At 61.2% G+C, this 25,384-nt stretch overlaps 2 protein-coding genes across 2 annotated transcripts; one reads left to right on the forward strand and one right to left on the reverse strand.

Annotated features, from left to right (window-relative positions):
* Positions 1 to 1,406: 1,406 nt before the first annotated feature.
* Creb3l3 (cAMP responsive element binding protein 3 like 3) lies at positions 1,407 to 9,276 on the forward strand. The gene is made up of 10 exons (XM_059251667.1): positions 1,407 to 1,427; positions 2,150 to 2,281; positions 2,638 to 2,932; positions 4,255 to 4,361; positions 5,012 to 5,149; positions 5,776 to 5,882; positions 6,974 to 7,042; positions 7,502 to 7,586; positions 7,881 to 7,977; positions 8,443 to 9,276. The coding sequence occupies exons 1-10, from the start codon at positions 1,407 to 1,409 to the stop codon at positions 8,823 to 8,825; spliced, it is 1,434 nt and encodes a 477-aa protein (XP_059107650.1). The 3' UTR covers positions 8,826 to 9,276.
* A 2,031-nt stretch (positions 9,277 to 11,307) lies between these two features.
* Thop1 (thimet oligopeptidase 1) lies at positions 11,308 to 24,908 on the reverse strand. The gene is made up of 13 exons (XM_059251768.1): positions 24,800 to 24,908; positions 22,062 to 22,274; positions 19,424 to 19,572; positions 17,840 to 17,947; positions 16,292 to 16,394; positions 15,653 to 15,813; positions 14,691 to 14,826; positions 14,077 to 14,443; positions 13,648 to 13,849; positions 12,780 to 12,966; positions 12,560 to 12,688; positions 12,143 to 12,279; positions 11,308 to 11,989 (listed from the first exon to the last, which is right to left on the reverse strand). The coding sequence occupies exons 1-13, from the start codon at positions 24,813 to 24,815 to the stop codon at positions 11,834 to 11,836; spliced, it is 2,064 nt and encodes a 687-aa protein (XP_059107751.1). The 5' UTR covers positions 24,816 to 24,908; the 3' UTR covers positions 11,308 to 11,833.
* Between the last annotated feature and the right edge of the window lie 476 nt (positions 24,909 to 25,384).

Raw genomic sequence — 25,384 nt, forward strand, 5'->3', positions numbered from 1 at the left:
GCTCCGCCAAGCTCGAAGCTCCGTCCTACCCCAGGACATTTGCACAGGCCGTCACTTCACCCTGAAGCACCTTCCCGCTGCTGTCCGCTCACCAGCTCAGTCTCCCATTCAGGACTCCAGGTGGCCCGGGATTCCTTACTATGGAGTCATTTTCTTTCTTTCTTTCTTTCTTTCTTTCTTTCTTTCTTTCTTTCTTTCTTTCTGTCTGTCTCCCCCCCACCCCACCCCGAGACAGGGTTTCTCTGTGCAGCCCTGGCTGTCCTGGAACTCGCTCTGTAGCCCAGGCTGGCCTCGAACTCACAGAGATCCGCCTGCCTCTGCCTCTCGAGTGCTGGGGTTAAAGGCGTGCCCCACCTCCGCCCGGCGTCATTTGGTTTCTTGCCAGCATTTGTCCCCCAAGCTGTTACTCATCTCTCTACCCATCTCAGTCCAGGCCACTTGTGGATTGATTGGTCACGCCTAAACCGGTGGCAGGTACACAGGAGGCGTTCAGAGCAGGCATGGAGTGAGCGCCACCTGTGTACCCACCCTCTCTGGAGAACAGCAGTTAGCCATGACCTGTGGAGTGAGTTTATCCCGGCCCCCAAGGGTGGAAGGAAGGGAGGCAGGAAGCAGATGGACCTGGCAGACAGGGCTTCGAAGGCTGTAAAGGCGTTGGTAGAGTCGGCCTGACACACACAAAGCCCTGGGTTCTTTGTGTCCCAGTCCCGAATAAGCCAGGTATGTCATCCACATCGACACCTGTCATCCCAGGAGGCGGAGGCAGGAGGATCAGGAGTTCAAGGTCATCCTTAGATGCATAGTGACTGGGAGCCCAGGCTGGGCAGGGAGTTGCTCACAGGCAGGCCAGGCAGCCTAACGCACTGGTGCAAAGGCCCTGGGGTAGGGAAAGTGCACCGTGTATAAATATTTGTTGCCTAAATACGCGCAGGTCAGGTGATTCCATGGGCACTGATTCCCCGTGGGGGACGCTCGGCAGGTGAGGGGTCACCCTGCGTGAGGGGGGACGGAATTCCACGCGCAAGCAGGGGCTGCTGTTTTACTCTGTCTGGAGCAGGCACGACCCACCCAAGAACCCTGGGTTTGCTGGGGACCCAGCATCCGGGGAGCCCAGACAGAAGCAGTGGCTGTAAGTAGGGGAGAGGTCGCGCAGACCCGACACCCCGGACTTTGCTCTTTGCTGCCTGGAAAAGCACAAAACAGAGCGATAACGGCCGTCCCGCCCTCCCCCGCCGCCGCTGGCCATTGGCCCCAGGTCCTGTCTGTCTCCCCCCGCGCCCAGTCGCAGCGGGGGCTGGGCTGGGAGCTGCGGCCCGGTATTTCAGCATCCTTAGGGGGTGGAGACGTGGCAAAGGGCGCAGCAGGCGGCGACAGGGACCCGGGAAGGGGCTGCCACAGGCCGGGACATGGATGGGGACATAGGAAAGGTGAGGGGCCGTGGGGGGGGATGAGCAGGCGGGGGGGGGGGGGGTCCAGGCTAACAGGGCCCCACCACACCTGCGGGAGGGCTGGAGAGGGGTGCAGTGGAACCCCACAGCCTCCTGGGGACTCCAGGACGGGCTTGATCCAGGCGCCAATCTCTAGAAGTTTTTACATACATCTATATTAACTTTTTTTTTTTTTTTTTTTTTTTGGTTTTTCCAGACAGGGTTTCTCTGTGTATCCCTGGCTGTCCTGGAACTCGCTCTGTAGACCAGGCTGGCCTCGAACTCACAGAGATCCGCCTGCCTCTGCCTCCGGAGTGCTGGGATTAAAGGCGTGCGCCCCCGCCCCCAGGCTATATTAACATTTTTTAATTACAGTGAAATGTGTGCCGCAGCACACTAGCCATATAGATGCCCAGATTTCGTTTGTTTGCTTGTTTTTTGTTTTGTTTTGTTTTGAGTCTTGCTAGTGGTAGTCCAAGCTGGCTTGGAACCTGCCATCCTCCTGCCTCAGCCTCCTGAGAACTCACATCATAGCCTCACACACACCTCAGTGGTTTTTTAGACTCCTGGGTACCCCGGCCCAACTCCGTCAACACTTTGGGTAGATTTACAGACGGAGACCCAGCCCGAGGGCCGAGGGGCCCAGGAGGAGTTGGGGTGCTGTGTGTGAAGGGCGCCGCGTGACCTGCCCCCCACCCCCCCCCCCCGTCTCCCCACTTCAGATGGAGTCCCCTGCCTGCGCCATGGGTCCCTTGGACAGCCTGGAACTCCTGGATCTCTTGTTTGACCGGCAGGACGGCGTCCTGAGGAATGTGGAGCTGGCGGAGAGCTGGAGCCACGCAGGGGAGGAGCAGGTGAGGTCCCGTGTGGGCGCTGCCAGCCACAGTGCTGGGGTGGGGGCGCAGGACAGGCCTGTGGCCCTGCGGGCCTCACCACAGCTGCTTAACCAGCCTGTGTGGCTAGATGTTCCTTCTCACGGGGGTCGGGGGTGGAGGCTCAGAGAGGGCATGACGCACACCCCGAGTCACACAGCCAGCTTCGAACTGAGTCCAGATTCAAACTCAGGACTCAGAGGCGCTCACCCTGTCTGTCTTTCCCTATTTGTGGTCTTACTCGGTCCCCAAGGCAGAGAGAGGGTCAGGGAGCTGCCCAGACCCACACAGCAGCCTGACTGAGCGTGTGTCTCTCGCTCTCCCCGCTTCCCGGCTAGAAGGTGCTTCCGAATTCTGACTCCGATGACTTCCTAAGTTCCATCCTGGGACCTGGAGACTCTGACCCCAGCTCCCCGCTATGGTCCCCGGCTGACAGTGACAGCGGCATCTCTGAGGACCTGCCCTCGGATCCGCAGGACACCCCTCCTCGGAGCAGCGGAGCAGCGAACCCCCCAGCCAGGTGTCATCCCAGCCAGCCAGGCAAGGGGCCCTGCCCCTCCTACCTGCCCAGCGCCCCATGCCCCGCGCCTCCAAGGACGCAAGTACTGGAGTCCTCGGTGGCCATCGACCTGGGTGAGCGTGGGACAAACGAACACCTTGGGGTGGGGGTGGGGGGCACAGTGGGGCCCATTTCACAGATTGGGGTGGCACCAGCCTCAGTCCTGGACACAAACTCCCCAGGTGGCTCAGACACCGGGCAGCCAGGGCGCGAGGCCCGAGGGCGGCCTGGATCTCGGTTTGTCCAAGTTTGGCTAACACAGTAGGTGCTCAATAAAAGCACGGGAGGTTCCTGGCGCAGGCGCGGGTTCTGCCCTGAAGGACAGCTTATCAGAGGCCACCCCAGAGATCAATAATGATTTACTTCAGGGACATCGATCCGCGCCCCTAGCCAGGAAGAGCCCCACGGGAGATACAGGACACAGGGCTGCCACTGGCTAGACTCCACCCTGACCACGCCCCCAGCCCCTCACTGGGGGATTCCGGGCGGGGCTCCACCCTGACCACGCCCCCAGCCCCTCACTGGGGGATTCTAGGCGGGGCTCCACCCTGACCACGCCCCCAGCCCCTCACTGGGGGATTCCGGGCGGGGCTTCACCCTGACCACGCCCCCAGCCCCTCACTGGGGGATTCTGGGCGGGGCTCCACCCTGACCACGCCCCCAGCCCCTCACTGGGGGATTCTAGGTGGGGCTCCACCCTGACCACGCCCCCAGCCCCTCACTGGGGATTCTAGGCGGGGCTCCACCCTGACCACGCCCTCAGCCCCTCACTGGGGGATTCTGGGCGGGGCTTCACCCTGACCACGCCCCCAAGCTCTGTCTCTGAAGATTTGCAAGCTGCTTATTTCTCCTCCTTAAGTCCTCCTTACTGATAAAGTCGAAGTTCAGAGAGGTGAGGCTCCTTTCCTAAGGTCACGCAGCTCTGCTCAGTCTGATCAGAGTTTACTGCCGCAGTTTCCGTGCTGTTTAACAGCATGCCTACTGTGTGCAGGCTATCCAGAGGTACAGGCTAGATAGGACACGGGCCTTGTCCCAGTCCTGTGCCCTGTGTGGCGGCCACTCCTGGCTGTGCTGGCTCTAAGTCCCTACAACATGCTGTGCCTCTATAACCCCATTGCACAGACCCACTTTCTGAGTGTGCTGCATCACATAGCAGAGGGGAAACTGAGGCACAGGATCATGTACCCTCCCATTCAGGCTTTGGTCCCAGCACTCGGGAGGCGGAGACAGGCAGATCTGTGTTCGAGGTCAGCCTGGTCTACAGAGCGAGTTCCAGGACAGGCAGGGTGACAGACAGACCCCGTCTTAACAGGGAAAGAGGCCTCCATTTTTGAGGCCGACATTAGGCCTTGCTGGGCACTGAGACTGACGTCCTCTCTGTGCCCTCCCCCGGCAGACATGTGGAGCACGGACACACTGTACCCGGAGGAGCAGGCTGGTTCACCCTCCAGATTCAACCTCACGGTGAAGGAACTGCTGCTGTCCAGCAGCGGCGGGGACTTGGTAGGCATCCCCGCCCCGCCCCACTGCTTCAGGTCCTGGATGTCCGGACAGACACACACCCGCCCCCATGTCCGCCCTGCACAGTCTGGGACACCGATGCCCATAGAGGACCTGGGCACACCTCGGCCCCAGACAGTCCTGCAGTGTCCTGTCCGCTCTTCTGGGCCGGCCAACTCTTCAGTCAAGGGAGAGGGGGATGGGGGGCCGTGGGGGAGGGGCAGCAGGACCAGCCCTGGGCGCCTGCTGCAGGGAGGCAGCCTTAGGGTAGAGGCTGTTGGAAGCAATGGCAGCATTCATTTAAGTGGTGATGCTGCAGGTCCACTGCACCTGCCAATCAATCGATCCGCCCCGCCCCCAGCCCTGGGCCCGCCCCCAGCCCTGGGCCCACCCCCAGCCCTGACCCCACCCCCAGCCCTGGGCCCGCCCCCAGCCCTGGCCCCACCCCCAGCCCTGGGCCCCTCCCCCAGCCCTCTTTTTATTTCTGGGCACAGGGTCTTGCTAAGTTTCCCCAGCAGGTCTTGAACTTGAATCCCCCCTGCCTAGCCGTCCTGGGTGTTCAGATGACAGGCCTGTGTCCCTCCCCACGCCCTGCTCACTTTGTTAGATTCAGAGTCTGTGCATCTCTAATGGACGCCCCCTCGTTACCACAGCAACAGCATTCCTTGGCTGCCTCCCAGCTGCTGGGTCCCGGGAGTGGGCACTGCCAGGAGCTGGTGCTGACAGAGGACGAGAAGAAGCTGCTGGCTAAAGAAGGGGTGACCCTCCCCACCCAGCTGCCTCTCACCAAGGTGTGTGGGGCTGGATCTGCGCCATGTGACTAGCTCAACTCTTATTCCCCTGCCTCCACCTCCAGAGTGGGGCAGGTGCGCACTCCCAAGCCTGGGGGATGTGGCCCTGTGGACGGAACCACTGTGTAGCCCTGGCTGTTCTGGATCTCGCTCTGTAGACCAGGCTGGCCTCGAACTCACAGAGATCCTCCTGCCTCTGCCTTGCGGATATTCTTACTGTTTTTTTCCGGCCTGCCATTCACACTGATGCTGTTCCCAGGCATCGCCACCAGGTGGAGCTGTGGCCCGACCAAGGCCAAGGTGGCGAAGGCACATTTTCTCAGCCGGGGTCTTCACGGGGTGCAGCCAGGAAAGCATGGGAGCTGGAATAGTCTAGGGATGGAGCAGGACTGTAGGGGAGGTGCGGCTGCGGCTCGGTGGGCAGATTGCTCCGTCCCCAGTACCGCAGAGACCAGGCAGGGCACCCAGGAGCGGGAGGCGGGAGTTCCAGGCCGTCCTCGGCTACATGTGAGTTAGAGGCTAGCCTGGGCAAACACTCAGATCACTGGTTGGGTGTGGGTTGGGGACAGCAGAGGTTGACACAGCCTGTCGTGTCCCCCCGTCCCCCCGTCCCCCCTGCTCTGCAGTATGAGGAGAGAGTGCTGAAAAAAATCCGCAGGAAGATCCGGAATAAACAGTCGGCTCAGGAGAGCAGGAAGAAGAAGAAGGAGTACATCGACGGTCTGGAGAACCGGTAAGCAGGCCGGCGGCACACTCCTAAGGGAAACTGAGGCAGAGATGGTCAAGTTTTACAGCTTAACCAAACTGGGATGGACACGACACGTTATCTCTCCCCAAAATGCGGAGTCCAAGGCCTGAGCACCGACGGGTGCAGGATTTGTGTGTGTGGACACCACACCCACCGCACACCCGTGCAGGGCGGCTCTCTGCCTCTCCCGGGGGGTTGTGGGGGTCAAACCCGGGTCGGTCAGGCTTGGAGACAGTGGCGGGCAGCTCTGAGTCCCACGGGGACATGGCGCTGGGGAAGGACGGGGCTGCATGTGGCCTGCTCGGCTCTGCAGGGTCAGGGCGACACCCGGCAGATCTCCCCGCTCCTCATCCCCCCACTCCTCATCCCCCCACTCCTCATCCCCCCACTCCTCATCCCCCCTCCTCATCCCCCCTCCTCATCCCCCCTCCTCATCCCCCCTCCTCATCCCCTCCTCATCCCCCCTCCTCATCCCCTCCTCATCCCCCCTCCTCATCCCCCCTCCTCATCCCCCCTCCTCATCCCCCCTCCTCATCCCCCTCCTCATCCCCCCTCCTCATCCCCCCTCCTCATCCCCCCCTCATCCCCCCCTCCTCATCCCCCCTCCTCATCCCCCCTCCTCATCCCCTCCTCATCCCCCCTCCTCATCCCCCCTCCTCATCCCCCCTCCTCATCCCCCCTCCTCATCCCCACTCCTCATCCCCCCACTCCTCATCCCCCCTCCTCAGCCCCCTCCTCAGCCCCCTCCTCAGCCCCCTAGAACTCACAGACATCCACCTGCCTCTGCCTCATGAGTGCTGGGATTAAAGGCGTGTACCACCACTGCCCAACTGATGGTCTCTTAAAAAAAAGTGGCGAGAGATCGAAGGGGACATTCAGGGTCCCCTTCCAGCCTCCACAGGCATGCACAACCTGGACACACAAGTGACACACACATCCTGGCCTGTTGCAGAGGCATTGTGGTCTCGGCTGCCATTTACCCTGTGTTCTCAGTCGCTGGGTCCCGTGTGTAAAGCAGGAAGTGTCCGTGGGGGTGGCGGGTGACAGGCACGTTCTCAGGGTCCTTGTCTTCCCAGGATGTCAGCATGTACTGCCCAGAACCAGGAGCTGCAGAGGAAGGTCTTGCATTTAGAAAAGCAAAATTTGTGAGTGTGTATTGAGATGATGGGGGGGGGTGTCTCCCTAGGGTTTGCCCAGGGAGGGTCTTGAAGGACAAAACTCTGGCACAGTGGCTGTAAGAGAACAAGAAATGAGACCTTTGTCTACCAAGGAAGGGAATTTTATTTGGGGCTTTGATGGGTGTGTAAGAGTTGGCTAGAGAGGAATTGGCATATACAAAGTCCTCTGGGATGAGCAAGAAACAGCTACAGACATATCCGTGGAAACAATGTCCTTGGTACAGAGGGCAAAGCCTGGGCAAAGGCCCTGGGGCAGGACAGAATCTGCTGTGTGGCAGGATCAGCGGACTGAGGGCCAGAGAGGCAGGAGGGAGGCAGGGTCTTAGAAGGGGTGAAGTTAGTACTCCAAAGAGGCTGGGGGATTCCAGAGAGGGCCAGGAAGCAAGGATGCCCCAGGGCTCACCTCGGACGTCCTCTCCCGGCAAGGTCTCTCCTGGAGCAGCTGAAGCACCTGCAGGCCCTCGTGGTCCAGTCAACCAGCAAATCCGCCCACGCCGGCACCTGCATTGCGGTGAGTCCTCCCCGCAGGCACTCCCGGGGTCCCCAGGGCTGGGGTGGGGGTGCTCGGCCTTAGTCCGATGGGTAGCGGGGGAAGTGAGTGTCTTAGGAGCGGGGCTGTGGAGCCCGCCACGATGGGACAATCATGGAGTTCCGGGTCAGCCTGGGCTACAGGTCAGGCGCTGTCTCAATAAACAACACGCACATCTAGAGGAAATAAAACGAAAAGCCCACCCACCCCCGCTGGTGGGACCTGCTCCCCTGCCTGTGAGTTCAGGATGGGGTGACCCCGCCCCGTGTCTGGCAGGTCCTTCTGCTGTCCTTTGTGCTGATCGTCCTCCCCTCCATCAGCCCTTTCGACTCCAACAAGGCCGACAGCCCTGGAGACTTCGTGCCAGTACGAGGTGGGTGGTCCCAGCCTTGCGCCCCGGTGAGGGCGGGGCTCGGCAGGCCCTGCTGGCCTGGCCTCCATCCCCAGCACTGCGGAAATCGGGTGCGGTGGTGCAGGCTCATCCCCCCGGAGGTGGAGGCAGGGGGATCAGTCCAGGGTTATTCTAGGCTAGCCAGGACAGCCTGGGCTACGAGACCCCCGACAAAAATGTCAACAAACACACACACACCCCAAAACCAAAAGCCCATGTCAGGGGACTGGGGGGCAGATAGGTCGCTTGCTACCAAGCTGACGACCTGAGTTCAATGCCCAAGTCCACAAAATGGAAGAATGGAAGCATTCAAAACAGCCCTCAGGGTGGCACCCCACAACCACAGTGCACACAATGCAGCACAGTCCCCACTGCGTCCTGCCCACCTGGGGCAGGGGAGGCCCCCAAAGCCTCCGTGGTCTCCTCTGACTCCACGGTTCTCTCCAGTGTTTTCCAGAACCCTCCACAACCACGCTGCATCCCGCGTGGCTACCGACGTCGCCCCAGGCCCCGAGGTCCCAGGACCCTGGCCAGACACTGGCACACCCCACAAAGGTCCTCCTTCCGGCGGCCTCGGCGCAGACTGGGGCAATTTTATGGAAATACCAATGCTGAGCGACTCCACAGGAGAGCTAGACAACTCCACCCTGGTGCTGGTCAATGCCACGGAGGACCTGGGCCGGGCCACCCTGCTGGACTGGGTGGCTTTGGAATCACTGCTTAGCCCGGGCCGGGTGGGGCTGGAGATGCCAGGGGTGGAGATGTGGCTGTCCTGGCTACCGAGGTGGCTGAGGGTCCGTCTGGTGCAGGGTGCTCTGGAGGTGCTGTGACAGCAGCAGACCCAGACTCACAGACAACCCTAGGGACTGACGGCGCCTCCTCCAGAAGCTGACCCTGCATATCCAGTGGAGGGGTGCAGGCAGGCCCGAGTACAGAGACCCTGGCGTAGGACAAGAACTAGACGCCCTTACCTATACAGACCCCGACAGACAGACACACTTCCGCCTGGGCCCTGACCCCCAACCCATGGAGCCTTCCCTATCCCGTGACCACTGGGAAGATGCAGGGCCTCAGGGACCGGGTTCTCCAACACCAGGGTGTGGACTTTGGAGTGGGCCCAGCCCACAAACGCCCATCTCCTTTTTTTCTTTGAGAGACAGGGTCTGGATGACAGAGGCTGGCCTCGAACTCAGAGATCCTCCTGCCTCTGCCTCCTGAGTGCTGAGGTTAAAGGTGTGCATCACCACCGCCCAGCTAAGCACCCCCCTTTTCTAAGACTGTTGTGACTGTCAATAAAGTATTTTGACAATACTGGGGCTGTGGCTCAGTGGCACAACACCTGTCATCCCAGCACTTGGGGGGCACCAGCAGGTGGATTTCTGTGAGTTCGAGGCCAGCCTGCTCTACAGAGTGAGACCATGTTTCCAAAAACAAGAGTTCAAGGTCATCTTTGAGTCCTCGGGGAGGTTGAGGCCAGCCTGGGCTACACTAGACCCTGTCCACACATACACACACACACACACACACACACACACACACACACACACACACACACGGTATCTTGACAGTGTAAGTGGCAAGGTGTTAACTCAGAGGGTGGGGCTCTGGCAGGCAGCCTGGGATGGGCCTTGACCGGCCTCCCAGACCTAGGTGAGTTCAGCACCTTGGAGAGTGGCAGGGAGGCAGGAGGACTCAGCATCCCTCAGGGCACCCACCTCCCCAGGGCCTTGGTCCACTCTGCCGCTTTTATGGTGAGGAAGCTGTGGCGTTGGGGGCCAGCCCAGGGTTACCGGGAATGGATGACGGTGTCTGGCCTTGTGGACTGTCACAGCCGGGGGGGGCGGCAGCCATTGCAGAAGATAATGCAAATGGGGGGCGCGGATAAATCTTGAGTCAGGCACGGTGCGCACACCTTTAATCCCAGCACTGGGGAGGCAGGGCAGGAGGATCTGAGTTCAAGGCCAGCCTGGTCTATGGAGCGGGTTCTGGGACAGTGAGGGATACAGAGGGAGACCCTGTCTCACTTGGGGCCGGTGAGGTGGCTCAGTGGGTAGGGCTGGCTGCTGGGCAAGCGTCAGAACCGGAGTTTGAATACCAGTCAAGCGAGCAGGAAGCGGGCATGGCTGAGCGTAACTGCAGCTTTGCCCAGGACAGGTGGATCCCGAGGGCACGTGGGCCGGCCAACAGAAGGGCAGGCTTCAGGTAACGCCAGAGAGCCTCAGTCAAGCGAGCCCGGCAGGGAGGCAGGGGGGCACAGGGCAGGCGCCGACCCCACACGTACGCGCACACAACACGCACATAGTTCCCTTTTTGGTTTAAGACGAGGCCTCTCTCTCTCCACCTGGCTGGAACTCGGAAGTCCGTCCCTCCCCCGCCCCCAGGGCTGCGATGAAAGGTCCGGCTGCTGCATTCCATGTGCTCTTTCCTTTTTGGGGTACATCCATTAAGTGCCAGATGAGTCTGCTCAAGGCCCCTGCCCACCGTCACCTCATCCCCTTGGACATGTGCCCCAGGATCTTGATCTAACCCCGTCTGAGTGGCAGCCATCCTTCCTTTTTAAAGCATTCGTGTGCCTGTGCCCCGTGTGAGCAGGAGTCCTCGGAGGTGAGGGGCCACGGGACTCCCCGGACCTGTAGTGACAGGCGGTCCTGATGCCTGAGTCCAAGTCTGCCGAGACAAAGTGCTCTAACCACTGAGCCTCTGTCCAGTACCCCTTCCTTCCTGTGCGCCTGTGTGTAGATACGTGACTACAGCACCCAAGCAGGCCGGAAGAGGGTGCTGACACACACACCCCACCCCAGAACTGGAGTTATAGGTAGTCATGAGCCATCGTGTGGGTGCTGGAAATCTAACCAGGGTTTCGGGTGAGAGCAGCCAGTGCTCTAACCACTCAACCACCCCTCCAGCCCTGACCTGTCTTCTGAGACTGACTAGGGCTCACCGATTCGCCTAGGCTGGCTGACCAGGGAGCCCCAGGCATCCCCTGCCCCGTGTAAACATAACAAGGGCACTCTGTGCGTAAGTATCACTGACTGAGCCACTGGGTCAGAACCCACACGAGCCACACTGGAACTGCCCATGCCCCTGCCTCGGTGGCGGCCTCCTAGACGCCTCCATGACAGGCACCCTGAAGAGGGTGTCTTTGGACAGTGGAGACACATGATTACATAGTTTGGGATCTTGTGTGAATTGCGGATCGGAGTTGATCGCACTGGCTTCCTTTTGCCGTGGCTACTAGCTTTCCTGGTTGTGTGTCTGTACCGTCTGCTGTTCCGGCAAGTCGGAGGAGGCCAGCCTGGGCTACACGAGGGCTTTTTTCTTTAAATGCAGATTTAATGGTGGCTAGAACTTGCAATACTGTACACAGCCAGCAGGTGGCAGACCCTCACCAAGTCTTCCCTGCAGCCTGCCCCAGAAAGGTCCAGAAGCTGGTTGTTTAGAACAGACACAATGACCCTGAGCGACACACTGGGCAGGTGACCCTGGCACCCTCCCTTAGCACCCTCCAACAGCTGGACAGTCACGGGACCCGAGAATGTCACAGCCCAGAGCACTGGGGACGTGTGGGGCGGAGCAGTAGACAGGGAGGGCGGGCAGGGGCCTCTATCAAGTTTAATGGCTGCATCACAGAGAACCGTGTCCATCACCAGGTGCTGGGGAGGGGCTAGTGCAAGACGGAGGCCACCAGGGCGGCCCGAGGCCAGGCCCTGAGGACGGGGACCTTGAGCCGGGGCATGGCGAGAATGAAAACTGCCCCAGCTCATCCACAGGCCCGAGGGCCGCTGAGGCCGCCCCGCCTGGGCTAGGCTAAGGCACAGGGCGGCGGGCTGGTTTGCGGTCAGCAGGAGGGCGGCTCGCTGCCCTCCACCTGCAGGCCCTTGCTCAGGAGGAAGGCATCCTGCTTGGGGTCACGGCCTAGGAACCGCTTCAGCATGGCGCTGGCATCCTCAGAGCCCCCTGGCCTCAGGATGCTGGTCCGGTAATCCATGCCAACCTGGGGGCAACAGGGACCAGGGTCAAAGGGGGTGGGGCTGGCAGCGGGGGTTACATACACCGAGGGGAGGCCCTGTAGACCTGGGGTCGGCGTCTTCGCGCATGCGCAGAGGCAGGCCCGGCGGAGGGCCCAGGGCAGCGCGCTGGGACTCACCTTGGGGCTCAGCACACCCTCTTGTTTGAAGCGCGTGTGGAACATGTCCATGGAGTAGACCTCGCTCCACAGGTAGCCATAGTACTGCGCGTCGTAGCCGCCGGCGAGGTGGCCAAAGGTGGCTGGCATGTTGGTCCCTGGGCAGACACAATGAGGAGCAGGCTACAGTGACCCCCCAGGGACGGACGGACTGGGCAGGGGCAGTGTGGGGCACGTGGCGACTGTCCTGGGTTCTGAGGGTGTGCCCCCTGGGGGAGGCCCATGGCAGGCGCTGGCTGCAGCGGACAGCCTAGGGAGTGTGAGCATGGGTAAGGGACGCAGGCAGAGTGAGGCAGGCGCGGCTTGTGTCTCCCGCAGCCCCTGGGGCGCCCCACGCTGCGGCTCTCTGGGGCTTGGGGAAGGCCTTTGAGCAGCTACCTGGCGTGGCCGGCACCCCGAGGATCTCCTGGCAGAGCCGGGCATACTCCTCAGCCGGGTCGGCATCTGTCTGTGTGTGCAGGGCCTGGTCCACCTTCGCCAAGACGATCTGCCGGAGGTTGAAGAGGCCTTGGGGGGAGGTCAGAGGTCAGCCAGCAGGAAGTGCCACCAAAATTCCCATCCGGCTGAGCGCCTATGGCCGAGGGTGGCACGGCCTCACCTGCGTTGGCCTGGCGTGATTTGATGAGCTTCTCCAGCAGGTCCTGAGGGGCTGGGCTGCCCGTTCGGTAGTGCTGGGACATGCGCGTCAGCGGCTCCTTCTCCCACACCCAGTTCTCCAGCATCTGGGACGGCGCCTCCACGAAGTCACGCTCCACATGGGTCCCACTGAACATGGCGAACTCCGCCTACTCAGGGCACAAGCGGGCACAAGCCTCAGGGCATGCTGGTGCCCAGGCCACCCATCTGGCCTAAGCCCCTGTGCGGTCCCAGCAGCTGTCAGCGCACCGGGCTCCAGCACACCGGACGCCACCAGCCACAGAGGCTGGGCCCCCCACATCTCCGGGTGCCCAGGCCTCACAGTGGGGTTCACGAGGCCTTGGCTCTGCTCCAGCCTCCGACCTACGCACACTGCACACAACAGCCCAGCGCTGGGAGAGGCTGGCCTGAACTGTACCCCCAAAGCCATGTTGGGAGGCGTGGGCAGACGGTTGGCTGTGTGAGGAGGGCGTGGGGACCACCGCAGGCCACCATCACACCAGACACGGAGCAGGAGGGAAGGGACAGGCCAGGGACGTGGCTCAGTGGCTAAGGGAGCTTGCTGCCAAGGCCAGGTTCGAACCCCAAGACCCAAATGGAAGGCGAGGGTCAACCGTCCTCTGGTCTGCGTATGCAAGTCACGGCACACGAGTACACACACCCCTCACACGCGAAAATAAGCAGATGCAATGAAGACCCCTTCCGCGGAGCAGAGGGCCCAGGGCCGGCCTGGTCAGGAGGTGGTGAATGCGCCAAGCCAAGGCCGCCGGCACTTGTCCAGGGCATCGGCCCGGCCACGCGCTGCACCCCAGGGGCCCCACGCCGCTCACCTGTGAGCAGAGCTGGTGCATGACATGGCCGAACTCGTGGAAGTAGGTCTCCACTTCATCATGCTGCAGCAGGGACGGCGCGTCGGGCGTGGGCTTGGTGAAGTTGGCCACCATGGCCGCGATGGCCAGCTGCCGGCTTCCGTCCTGTCGCAGGCAGCCAGGCTGCAGGCCGAAGCAGGCCGCGTGGCCGTACTTCCCTTCCCTGCGGAGAGAGCCGAGGTCAGAGCGGGGCCGAGACACCCAGGCACCCAGAGCCGGTGCCCGTCGGTGGCTACGGCACCCGGAGGAGCCCCACGTCCCCACGTCCCCACAGCAGGAGCTCGCGCTGCCCGGGCCTCCTGCTCTCGATCCCCTTGCAGACAGGGTGAGCGAGGGTGACCCCGGGGTCCCGGCAGGTCCCCCCGGGTCCCGGCAGGTCCCCGTGCCCACCTGGGGTACAGGTCGAGGTAGAACTTGCCGACCTCCTCTCCGGAGGCGGCGTCACGCACTGAGTACAGCCGCACGTCCTCGTGCCAGGCGGCGGCCCCGTCCTCCAGCGTGAACGTCAGCCCCAGCAGCTCCTGGTAGATGGCCAGCAGCCCACGCGTGACCACCTGCATCGGGAAGTACTCCTTCAGCAGGTTCTGGTCCACACGGTAGCGCGTCTCCTCCACCTGGTTCATGTAGTAGCGCATGTCCCACGCGTGGATGCGCCCGTCGAAAGGCAGCCCCCGCTTGGCGCACTCCGCCTCCTTCAGCTCCAGGATCACCGCGCGCTCCTGCTCACCCAGCGGCCTCAGCTTCTGTGCCAGTTCATCTGCAGAGAGAGGTGCCACCGTCACCCCCGCTGCCCATGAGGGGTGTGTCACCGCCCATGTGACACGAGGACCCCACCACCACCACTGAGCCCCAGAAGGGCGAGCCCGCGTGGGGGGCTGGACACAGGATGTGGGCTCTACCCCAGGACTGACAGACGGTGAGCGAAGACAGGGCAGGACGGGGCGGGGCGGGGCAGGACGGGGCGGGGCGGGGCGGGGCGGGGCAGGACGGGGCGGGGCGGCTACCTAAGAAGGTGGCTACTGTTTGGCTGGTCTTGGCCATGTTCATCTCCAGGACGTAGTCAGCATGTGTCCGGAACCCCAGAAGGCTGGACTTCTGTGCCCGCAAGGACACCAGCTCCTTCAGGATGGCACAGTTCTCCTGCAGGGACACAGGCAGCCGGGGGGCTCCATCTCTGCACCGTCCAGACAGGACCCCGGGTGCAGAGAGAGGCGAGGATTGGCTGTCCTGGGACTGGTCTTAGGCGCCACAAACCTGATCACAGAGAAAGCGGACCTGCCACCAAGATGGCTTAACAGACCACGGGACAATCGCCCACTCCATTTGGTCACCATGAAGTAATGGCAGGACTGCTCAGAACAATGAAGGCAGCACCGTGGGGGGGGGGGGGGCAGAGGATGGACTGCCAGGGGACAGCCCAGGGCAGCGCCGCCCCAGCATCACCCAGCCCTGGCCGGCACAGCACCTCAACCCACCCAGGAGGCAGGGGGCCTGGTGGAGGCGACACCAGCCACATATGGAGCCCTTGGGAGGTCAGGGGAGATTTCGGGGTGGAGTTCTGAGGATTCTAATCGGTTAGGTGATGGTAACAATCCCTCCCCAGCTCACGACTCGGATTCTGAGGCCCACGCTTTATGGTCAGGGCATTATAGAGTCAGGTGCCCACTTCAAACTGCAGCTTCTGGGGGTGGGGAACCCCGGCTCCAGTCACGCCAACGGAAGTGGTGACAGGCACCTCCGTTCCCTGCCCTGTCCCTCTGCAGCTCGGGTCCCTGACCTCCGAGCCCCTGGGCGGCAGGGCACCTCTGGGAGAGCCGCCCGGCCTCACCTCAGGAGCTGACTGCAGACTGCCTGCCTACACAAGGCCGCCAGCTGTCCTCATGACAGTGAACACCTGAGCACGGGCCCACAGTGGGCAGCTGTGGAGGTGGCCGGGGGACTGTCAGGGACAGCTGTGGCCGCCCACCTCCTTGCAGCGGCAGTTGAAGGCCTGTTCCACCAGACGCCGCGTCTCAGGCACGTGGCACTTCTTCAGCAGCGGGAAGTAATGCGGGTACTTGAGGGTGACCTTCAGCTTGCCATCCTCCGTCTTCTCCAGCGAGTTCAGGAAGTCCTCGGGGAGCCCGCCTGTGGATGCAGCGGATGCTGCTCAAGACGGGCCTTGGAGCCAAGGCCAGTGACCCCAACCCCTGAACCCGTGGGGACCTCCCAGAGAGGCAGGGCCATCACAGCCACGGGGTGGAAGCCCAGACACCACACACAGGTGCTAGTCCCCCAATGTCCGAGGCCTGGGCCGAGTCACCAACCCTTATCCCTGGCAGGGTGCGGTGTGCGGGGTTCTGGACAACTGCTAACAGCACCCGGCTAGGACGGCCCCAGCTGCGCCAGCTCAGGGCTCCTGCTTCGGATAGGATCTGGGTCAGCAGAACCCAGTTCTTGCCTCCCAGGGAAGGATGTCGCCATTGTCCTTGGCCAGCTGTGAGGACACCCTCCCCCACGGCGTGCTACCCAGCTCCCCCCCCAAGGCACACTCACCCAGCTCCCCCCCCAAGGCACACTCACCCAGCTCCCCCCCCCCCCCCCCCCCCCCCGCCGGCACACTCACCCAGCTCCTCCCGTGTGAAGGGCAGGAAGGTGGTGTCCTCGTTCAAGTTCTTGTTGAAATCAATGCACAGCAGGCTCAGCTTCTTCTTGATGCCCTTGATCTTCTGCAGAGACAGCAGGGTGGGGACACTGGCCTTCCCTGTCCCTCCAGGCCGCCCCTCCCAAAACCACCCAGCAAAGGACAGGAGGAGCTGGGGGCTGACATGCCCTCCGCCACTCCCCGGGCACCTCTGGACTCATGTGCTCTCCCCCGGGCCTCCCACTGGGAAGGATCCTCAGCCTGCAGCCTGAGCTCTGGTGACACAGAGAGTCACACCTCTGTCTGCTAAGGCCGGGTCTAGGGTTTAACTAGAAATCCGCTCAGGGACGTGCTGTCAAATGGACAGGGGTGACAACCATGGCTGGGGGCTGTCACAGGCCAGCGGCAGAGGCCCTCTGCCTGTCGGCACACGAGCAGCATGGCTCCAGGAACCCCAGCACAGCCTCCAGGGGTTCCCGGGGCCTACGTGGGGTCTGGACGCAACCAGGAGACTCCAGGCACTTCCTGCTTCTCAGAGCCACCTGGCCAATGAGTGCTCGGTGGAACAGGGACCAGGCATGGGTGCGAGGCAGGGAACACCAGGAACCCCCGCTCCAACAGGGCCACCTCTCCACCCTTGCCCCACCCTACAAGAACTGGGCCTTCAGTGACCACGGTGTCTCTGCGGAGGGGCCCAGCTGAGCCGGGCCCTGCTCTCCAGGGCCGGGAGTCCGCCTCAGCAGGATGGCATCTTTATTAAGTAAAGGTCCCGGGCTCTGATGCAGTGGCCTCTGGGGTGTGGGTGACCCTGCGGGGATGGGCACGCGGAGTCCACACAACTGCTCTCTCTGAGGCTGGTTCGTACAGTGTAAACGCCACCTGTCACACCCTTCCAGACTCAGCTGTGGTCTCTGCCATGCCCGGGGCATGACACCTATCTCTGCACACACCAGGGTCTTCAAGCCAGCCCCGGAAGGCATGCATGGGTGCTGTGGGACGGGCTGTATGTCAAGTGTGCTGCTGATTGGTCAATCAATAAAACACTGATTGGCCAGTGGCCAGGCAGGAAGTGTAGGCGGGACAAGGAGGAGAATAAAGCTGGGAAGTGGAAGGCTGAGTCAGAGAGACACCGCCAGCCGCCATGATGACAAACAGCTTGTGAAGATGCCGGTAAGCCACGAGCCATGTGGCAAGGTATAGATTTATAGAAATGGATTAATTTAAGCTGTAAGAACAGTTAGCAAGAAGCCTGCCACGGCCATACAGTTTGTAACCAATATAAGTCTCTGTGTTTACTTGGTTGGGTCTGAGGCTGTGGGACTGGCAGGTGAGAGAGATTTGTCCTGACTGTGGATCAGGCAGGAAAACTCTAGCTACACATGGGGACCCGCATTCCAGGCCCAGCAGAGCTGACTCAGGGGCGGCTGCATCACGCTCTGGGCAGTGGCTCTGCTTCCCTAGGCTCAGGCCCCAGGCAGAGGACAGTGTCGTCAGGCCGTGACCAGAGCATTCAGGACAGGGCACACCCACCTCTTGCGTGTCCTGGGGTAGGTGGAGCCCGTTCCTCCGGCCCAGCTTGATCAGCCGCTCCAGGTAGCGAGCTGCCTCGGGCCGCAGGGAATCCTTTGGAATTTTCTCCTGGAAGATGCCATCGAGAGCTCAAATCAAACACTGGGCAACAGCTCAGGGAAGTGGGTCCCTTCTCTGCTCTCACAGCAGGGGCAGGGGCACCCACACGGCGGCTTGTAACACACACACACACACACACACACACACACACACACACACGCACGCATGCGCGCGCGCACACACCCGCGCACACATACACACACGCGTGCGCACACACATACACACGCACACACATGCACATAGGCACACACAAGCGCACGCATACACACACACCCACACCCACCCGGTGACTCCAGCTCCAGGAGACACAGTGCCCCCTGCCGGCCTCCACGGCAGCAGCACACGTGAACACAGCCACCCAGACAGAAAAACACACACATAATGAAAACACAAATAAACCCACACGCTGACATGAGACAGGGCTCCAAGGGTAAAGGATCGCAGCCAAGCCCCAGTTCAAGCCCCGTGGGAGGAGAGAAGCCTTCCAGAGGCTTCCCATCCCCAGGAAAGAGGAAATGTTAAAACCCGGTTACACGGCCAGGCACAGGGCCACCCAGGGACCCAGCTCTCGGGGACGGAGATGACGGAGGACCCTGGTCCCCAGTCAGCACGGGCTACAGAGAAACATCCCCATCCATTAACACAACGGACTCCCCACCTCGAGCACAGCCGCCTCAGGTGTGGCCATGGTGCTCCCGTGTGCACACAGGCACCAACCTGTGCTGTGAACGGTGGCGGGAACCCTAGCCAGGGCTTCCTTTTTCTTCTTTGGGCGGTGGGGTGGGACCCAGGAGGACAGGCAGTCCACCCCCAGCCAGGCCCCAGACCCCACTGGGGGACTCTAGGCAGGGCTCTTCCATTGAGGACTCCAACCCTCTGTTTATTCAACAGGGTCTCACGCAGCCCAGGCTGGCTTTGAACTCAGTACAGAATGAAGGACAAGCCTTAAACTCCTGGTCTCTTGTGTGTACCCGCTGAGTGCTGGGACGCCATGCACCGCGACACCGTATTCTATCCCAAGTGGCCCTGGCTGGCCTTGAACTCCTGCTGCCTCAGGCTGCAATGACAGGCCTGGGTCACACACGCGGCCCTGTGTCACTCTCATAGCCGTGAGAATTACAGGTACTTTAGATTTATTTTTTATTTTTTTCTTTGAGACAGGGTTTCTCTGTGTAGCCCTGGCTGTCCTGGAACTCACTCTGTAGCCCAGGCTGGCCTCGAACTCACAGAGATCCGCCTGCCCCTGCCTCCCGAGTGCTGGGATTAAAGGCGTGGCCGCCATCGCCTGAATTACAGGTACTTTAACAACAACCCTGACCACAGTGAAGGCCACGGCAGGCTGTGACTTCACAGGTCACACGGTGCCTGCCCTCAACACGGTAGCGGATCTGGTCACATCCCACAAGCTGGCTCGCGTGGCTGCCGTGAGCCATGTGCCAGTGCAGAGCCGGCCCCCGTGCCCGCGGCCCTCGGCCCCCCACGCACCTGCAGCCACACGACTCTCTGGTAGACGTCCTGCCTCATGCTCATCTCCACATCGAACTCTGAGAGCTTCTTGTCGGCCTCTGTGCTGGCTGTGCGGATCTCCTTGGACGGGGACACGTGCTGGGGGAAGTCCAGGATGTTCCTCTGTACTGAGGGTGAGATATGGGGACCAGGTAAGGGGAGCAGGCCCGCCAGCCGCCTCTGCGGAGACGCCTCTGCATCCGCGAGGCTCAGGCATTGGGACAGAGGGGGAGCGCTGTCACCCTCAGCCTTGGGGACAGCACAGCGGAGACTCAAGACAATAAAGCAGACACTGGGACACAGTCAGGCACGCTAACGGGACAACGGTTCCATGGCTGACCCGCTCACGGGAGTGGTGCTTACACCTGCCATCAGCGCCCTGGAGGCTGAGGCAGGAGCATGCCTGAATTTGGGACCATACAAGCGTGAACGTTACGACACTTGCCCTGTGACCCAGTCCCCTCCCCACACACGAAGCCACGAGGAACAAAGCCCAGGTCACTATCAAATCTCGTGCACGTGGGACAGTGAGACCCACAACAGTCAAAGGTAGGGGCTCCCAGTTCACACGCACACACTGGAGTATCACACGGCCCCGAACAGGAGTGAGCCTCTGACACTCACACCACAGCACCAGCCAGAGACCCAGACACAAAGGTCACAAGGCACGGGACTCCACGACAGGAAACATCCACAGACAGAAGGCGGATGTGCAGGTGTGCAGGATGGGAATGGGATGGCGTTACGGCTGAGGGGCGGAGGCTCATTCTGGGTGCTGATGGCCCGTATGTTTAGTCACACGGGTGACACTGGCCAGCGGAGGAAGGGCCCGGAGGACCAGGAGGCCTGAGAGGGGAGCACAAAGGATATGACCTCCACGCAGAGCTCACGGGCGTGAACTGAGGAGCTGCGAGGGGGCAGCCCAGACCCACTTGTTTCTTTCTGTTCTGTTTGGAACAAGCTCTTGCTATAGCCCAGGTGAGTCCTGAACTTGTGGTAATCCTCCTGCCTCAGGCTGTCAAGTGCTGAGGTGTGAGCCACCACACTGGGCGGGAAGAAGAGGTGCGGGGGAGGCCGGCAGGGATATCAAAGGATTTGTGGTACAGTAACGCCACACCAAGGGAAGGGGTCACCAGGGGCCACCATCGGGTGAGATTCCCACCTGAGACCAGAGGAAGAGGACACTGTTTGACACATGAGGGGAAACTGAGGCCGGGGACTGAAGCCAGGGCAGGAGAGGAAGCGGAAGTCAGCTGCATCCGAGGGGTGTGTAAGGCTGCGGCCGTGGGGCAGCCACAGGATGCTGGTTGCAGGTCTATCTGGACCTGAGGCAGAGCGGCCTCCGTGGCCTGAACATGCCTCTCCTGCCCATTTCCAGAGGCGCTTGGGACACAGTGGCCCTGGGACTGGGCAGCTTGGACCTCGGGTCTGGTGGGTCTGAGGAGGAAGCTGCCATCATGCTGGATGGCAACAGGCACACGTAGCATCGTGTTAGAGACAGAGCGGAGGCGCGTGACACGAGGATACGAAACGGGGTGCTGTGAGCAGCCCAAGTTGGCACCGATGGCCAGACATGAAAACCTGCATGCAGACGATCACCCCAGCAGCAGGAATGCTGCTCCAGCCACAGGAAGGAGACACCCGGTTGAGAGTGGAGGTGTGCCCTATGCGATGCCAAGGCAGCAGGACAACCAGGACTTAGACCTGTCTGGCAGGCACAGAGGGACTCAGAATAAAGGCTAGTGAGCTGGCACAGTGAGTAATGGTGTGTGTCAGCAAGTTCAACAGCCCCAGTGTGATCCACTCGGTGGAAGAAGAACGGACAAATGTAAGCTGTGTCCGTCCCCCCTCCCCCATACACACGAACATTGAGACACACTTGTCACCCCAGCATGCAGGAGGCTGAGGCAGGAGGACTGCAAATTTGAGGCCAGCCTGGGCTACACAGTAAGATCTTGTCTCAGAAAACAAAGGAACCAGGGGGTGACTCCGTGGTTAGCACACTGGCTGCTCCTGCAGAGGACCCGGGTTTGGTTCCCAGCACCCGCATGGCGGCTCACAACCATCTGTGACTCCAGCTCCAGGACCCGACGCCCCCTTCTGGCCTCAGTGGGTACTGCACACACGGGTGCACAGACTCACACACAGGCAACATACTCATACACAAAAAATAAAAAAAACTTTGGTTGCTTGTATGTATTTTTGTTTCTTCTTCTGTTTACTAGACAGGGTCTTGCTATGTAGATGAGGCTAGCCTCAAACTCAGAGATCCACCTGAGTCTGACTCCCAACTGCTGGAATTAAAGGGTACGTGCCACAAAGGCTGGCCTAAAAATAAACACATCCTTAAAAGAAAGAAAACAAACTTAGACAAAGCCTGTTTGGCAGCTCAGAAGGAGCTGACACCCAGTGCCACAGTAGCCACAAGGGACTCGGTTTCTGAGCTGTGTCCTTAAGCCCACGCTGCTGCAGGGAGGCGGGGGAGCGCAGCAGGGCTGCTTCCACCGGCCCAGAGGGTCAGGCCTGTCCACCGTCACACCCGCCTTGAGTGGCAGGCCCCCCGCCGGCTCCCACCCATCAGTGGCCTCTCCAGACGCGAGGGACCGACTGGGCTCACCCGTGTAAGTCACCTCCACGTCGGCCAGCGCCTTCAGTGTGGTCTCATAGGACACATCCTCGAAGTCCTGGGCGCCCACGCGGTCGTACACACACTTGGTCTGCTCAATGAGCTGCTTGGTCAGGGCCTGGATCTGCTGTGCACTCAGGTCCCAGCGTAGATGATTCACCGTGGAGCACGGCGACGCTGCGTCCACGACGTCCCCAGCACAGGCTGCGGGAAAGAGAAGGGTGGGATCATAAGCAAGAGGCCCAGGGGCTTGTGGGAAGCACTGAGTCTGTCCCTAGAAGAGCCTGTCCACCATCTTCCTCCCAGGATCTGCTCAAGTAAGGATGTCATGAGCAGGGAGTATGTGCAGGCCAGGGACAGAGCCCTGACCACGCCCCCAGCCCCTCACTGGGGGTTCTGGGCGGGGCTCCACCCTGACCACGCCCCCAGCCCCTCACGGGGGGGGTTCTGGGCGGGGCTCCACCCTGACCACGCCCCCAGCCCCTCTCTGGGGGATTCTAGGCGGGGCTCCACCCTGACCACGCCCCGGGCCCCTCACTGGGGATTCTAGGTGGGGCTCCACCCTGACCACGCCCCCAGCCCCTCACTGGGGGATTCTAGGCGGGGCTCCACCCTGACCACGCCCCCAGCCCCTCACTGGGGATTCTAGGTGGGGACAACACTGCTGACCGATCCTACTGCTTTGGCAAACGCCATCCTAGAAATTAAAGCACAGGTTCTGGCCAGCTGCACCCTTTCAAGGTCTTGAGAGGCCAGCCCTGAGGGATTTCCAGAAGTCTGTCTTTCTACTGGTCCCCTGTTCTCCACACCATGTTGGCACCACACAGCCATCCAGCAGCATGTCATTCAAGATTAGGTGTGGTCCTCCACACCCCCCGGTGTTGCCGAGGTATAATTAAGGCCATTGCTGCCCACATCGGGCCTCACTGACAAAGGCAGGTGTGGAAGCAGAGTTAGCAGGTGGCAAGGGCCCTGAAGACGGGGTGGGAAGGGACAGGAAAGGGCACTGCCCACCAGGACGGTGTTTTCACAAAGATGGACTGGGTGGGGTACCGGTGCCTGTTCTCAAAGCACTCGGGAGGCTGAAGCAGGAGGATTCCACGTTTGAGGCCCAAACAGAGAATACAGGGCAACCATTTTTCTCATAAATAAAAACAAAAACAGGGATGGGGGCTGTGGCTCAGTGGGTAAGCACTCACCCGTGTGCACAATGCCCTCATCCCAGTACTCGGGAAGCTGAGGCAGGACAGAGTTCAAGGTCATCCATGACTACATATCAATGAGGCCAGCCTGGGGTACATGGACCCTGTCTCAAAATCGAAACCATGGCTGGGTGTAGTGGCGCATACCTTTAATCCCAGCACTCGGAAGGCAAAGGCAGGTGGATCTCTGTGAATTCAAGGCCAGCCTGGGGTACACAGCAAGTTCCAGGACAGCCAGGGCTACTTAGAAAAATCGTCTCAAAATCAAAAAGTAGGTTGGGCAGCGATCGAGGAAAATACTGTGTCAACCCATCCTCCACACACCCACATGTGTGCACACACCCACACAGAAAAGAAGGGCTTTAGAAGTGAGGGCAGGGCCTGCTGTGAGAACAGGGAGAGTCCTAAAATTCTGGAGAAGCCATGATTTCAACATCTTTCTGTAAACATTTGGATTACTGTCTCCACCTGAGGTCATCTTCGAGCTCCTGAGGCAAGAGTAATACTAATTATTCCTATTCCCATGACCACAACTGGGGGACAATCCGCAGGTATGAGAAAATGCAAGGAGGTGCCAGGCGGGGAACCCAGGACCTGGCACACTCACTGGCCACATCCCCAGCCCTCTTTACTGTTTAAGACAGGACCTTGCCAAGTTGCCAAGGCTGGATCAGTTCTTTTCTGGATTAAGCAAATCCAGGAATTGTCCAGATGGCTAAGCAGGTGAAGGCGCTTGCTGCCAACCCTGAGGACCTGAGTTTGATCCCCGCCCGGAGGTGGAAAGGGAACGGACTCACAAGCTGTCTTCTGACCTACACACACACACACACACACACACACACACACACAAATGCTAAGAAAATAAAATTTAAACTTTTTGCGCTGTCCACACCTGACACTGGGATCCCTGCCCTCATCCTCCCCAGGGCCTGGGAGAGAAAGGTGGGTCTCCCAACGGGCCTGCGCCCCGCATCCAGAGGCTTGGGCCGCAGAGGGGCTGGGGGGGGGGGGAAGGGCGCTTGCTGCTCTTCGGGGACCCGAGTCTGGTTCCCAGCACCCCTAAAAGGCCGCTCCCAACCACCTGTAACGAAATCCAGGTATAGAGGCTCCGCCACACTTGTGGCCTCCGTGGGTGCTGCACATATGTGCACGTACCCACACGCAGACACACGCACACACACGATGAATCCTTAAATAACAAAAACGGACCTAACTGGAGGTGCTCCCCTGACCTCACGGGATGGTACACGGTCCTGGCACCCCGGCTCCCACGCCACCGTCCCCACGCAGCCCTCCGGAACACCCCGCGCCTTCCCTCCACGTGTGGGTTTCGCTCCCCGCCCGGCTGGCAGTCCATCTCACTCTGGTGAGCACGGCGGGGAGCATGAGGAAAGTTTTTATCTTTTGAAACCCCGTCTGCCAGGCGGGTGAAGTCATGGGAAAGTTGCTCCATTCATTTTGCAGCCGAGGGGGTCGGGGGAGGGGGAGGTGCGCGCACCCGGGGCCCCGGCGAGGGGCGGCCCGTACCTGCGGGGGGCTTCATGGCGGCGGGCTGCGCGCGCGCGGACGGCCCCGCTCCGGTCCTCCGCCTGGGCCGCCGGGTCTCGTCGGGAGCTCGCCGGCCTCGGCCCGCTGCTCCGCCGCCGCTCGCAGACTCAGGCGCCCGACGCCCGCGCGCTCTGGGCACGCTAGGAAGGCGCATGCGCGCCCGGGCAGGCGGGCCTCGGGGGGTGGCGCATGCGCGCGCGCCGCCCCACCAGTCCCGCGCCGGGCGGCTGTTCCGGCGTCTCCTGGAGGCGGTCCGGCCGGCGGTGCGTTCTGTGCATGCGCTCCAGACCGTCGAGCCCGTGATTGGCGGTCAGTAGGCGGGTGGGCGGGACCGTGGAGCCGCCGGGGATGCTGTTTCTATGGAAACCTAACACCCTTTCTCCTCTGCGTGGACGGTGTCCGCGCAGACCGTGTGCGTTTGCCCTTGGCCTGTTCGTTCCTTTCTCTTCTTTTCGTTCTCCAGCTCGTGTAGCCCAGACTGGCCTCGTCCTGGCCATGTAGCCAAGGATGACCTTGAACCCCAGATCCTTCTGAGTTCTGGGATGACAGGAGCGAGCCACCATG

Source organism: Peromyscus eremicus, unplaced genomic scaffold (genome assembly GCF_949786415.1).
Source record: "Peromyscus eremicus unplaced genomic scaffold, PerEre_H2_v1 PerEre#2#chr22_unloc_1, whole genome shotgun sequence".
Classification (NCBI taxonomy): domain Eukaryota; kingdom Metazoa; phylum Chordata; class Mammalia; order Rodentia; family Cricetidae; genus Peromyscus; species Peromyscus eremicus.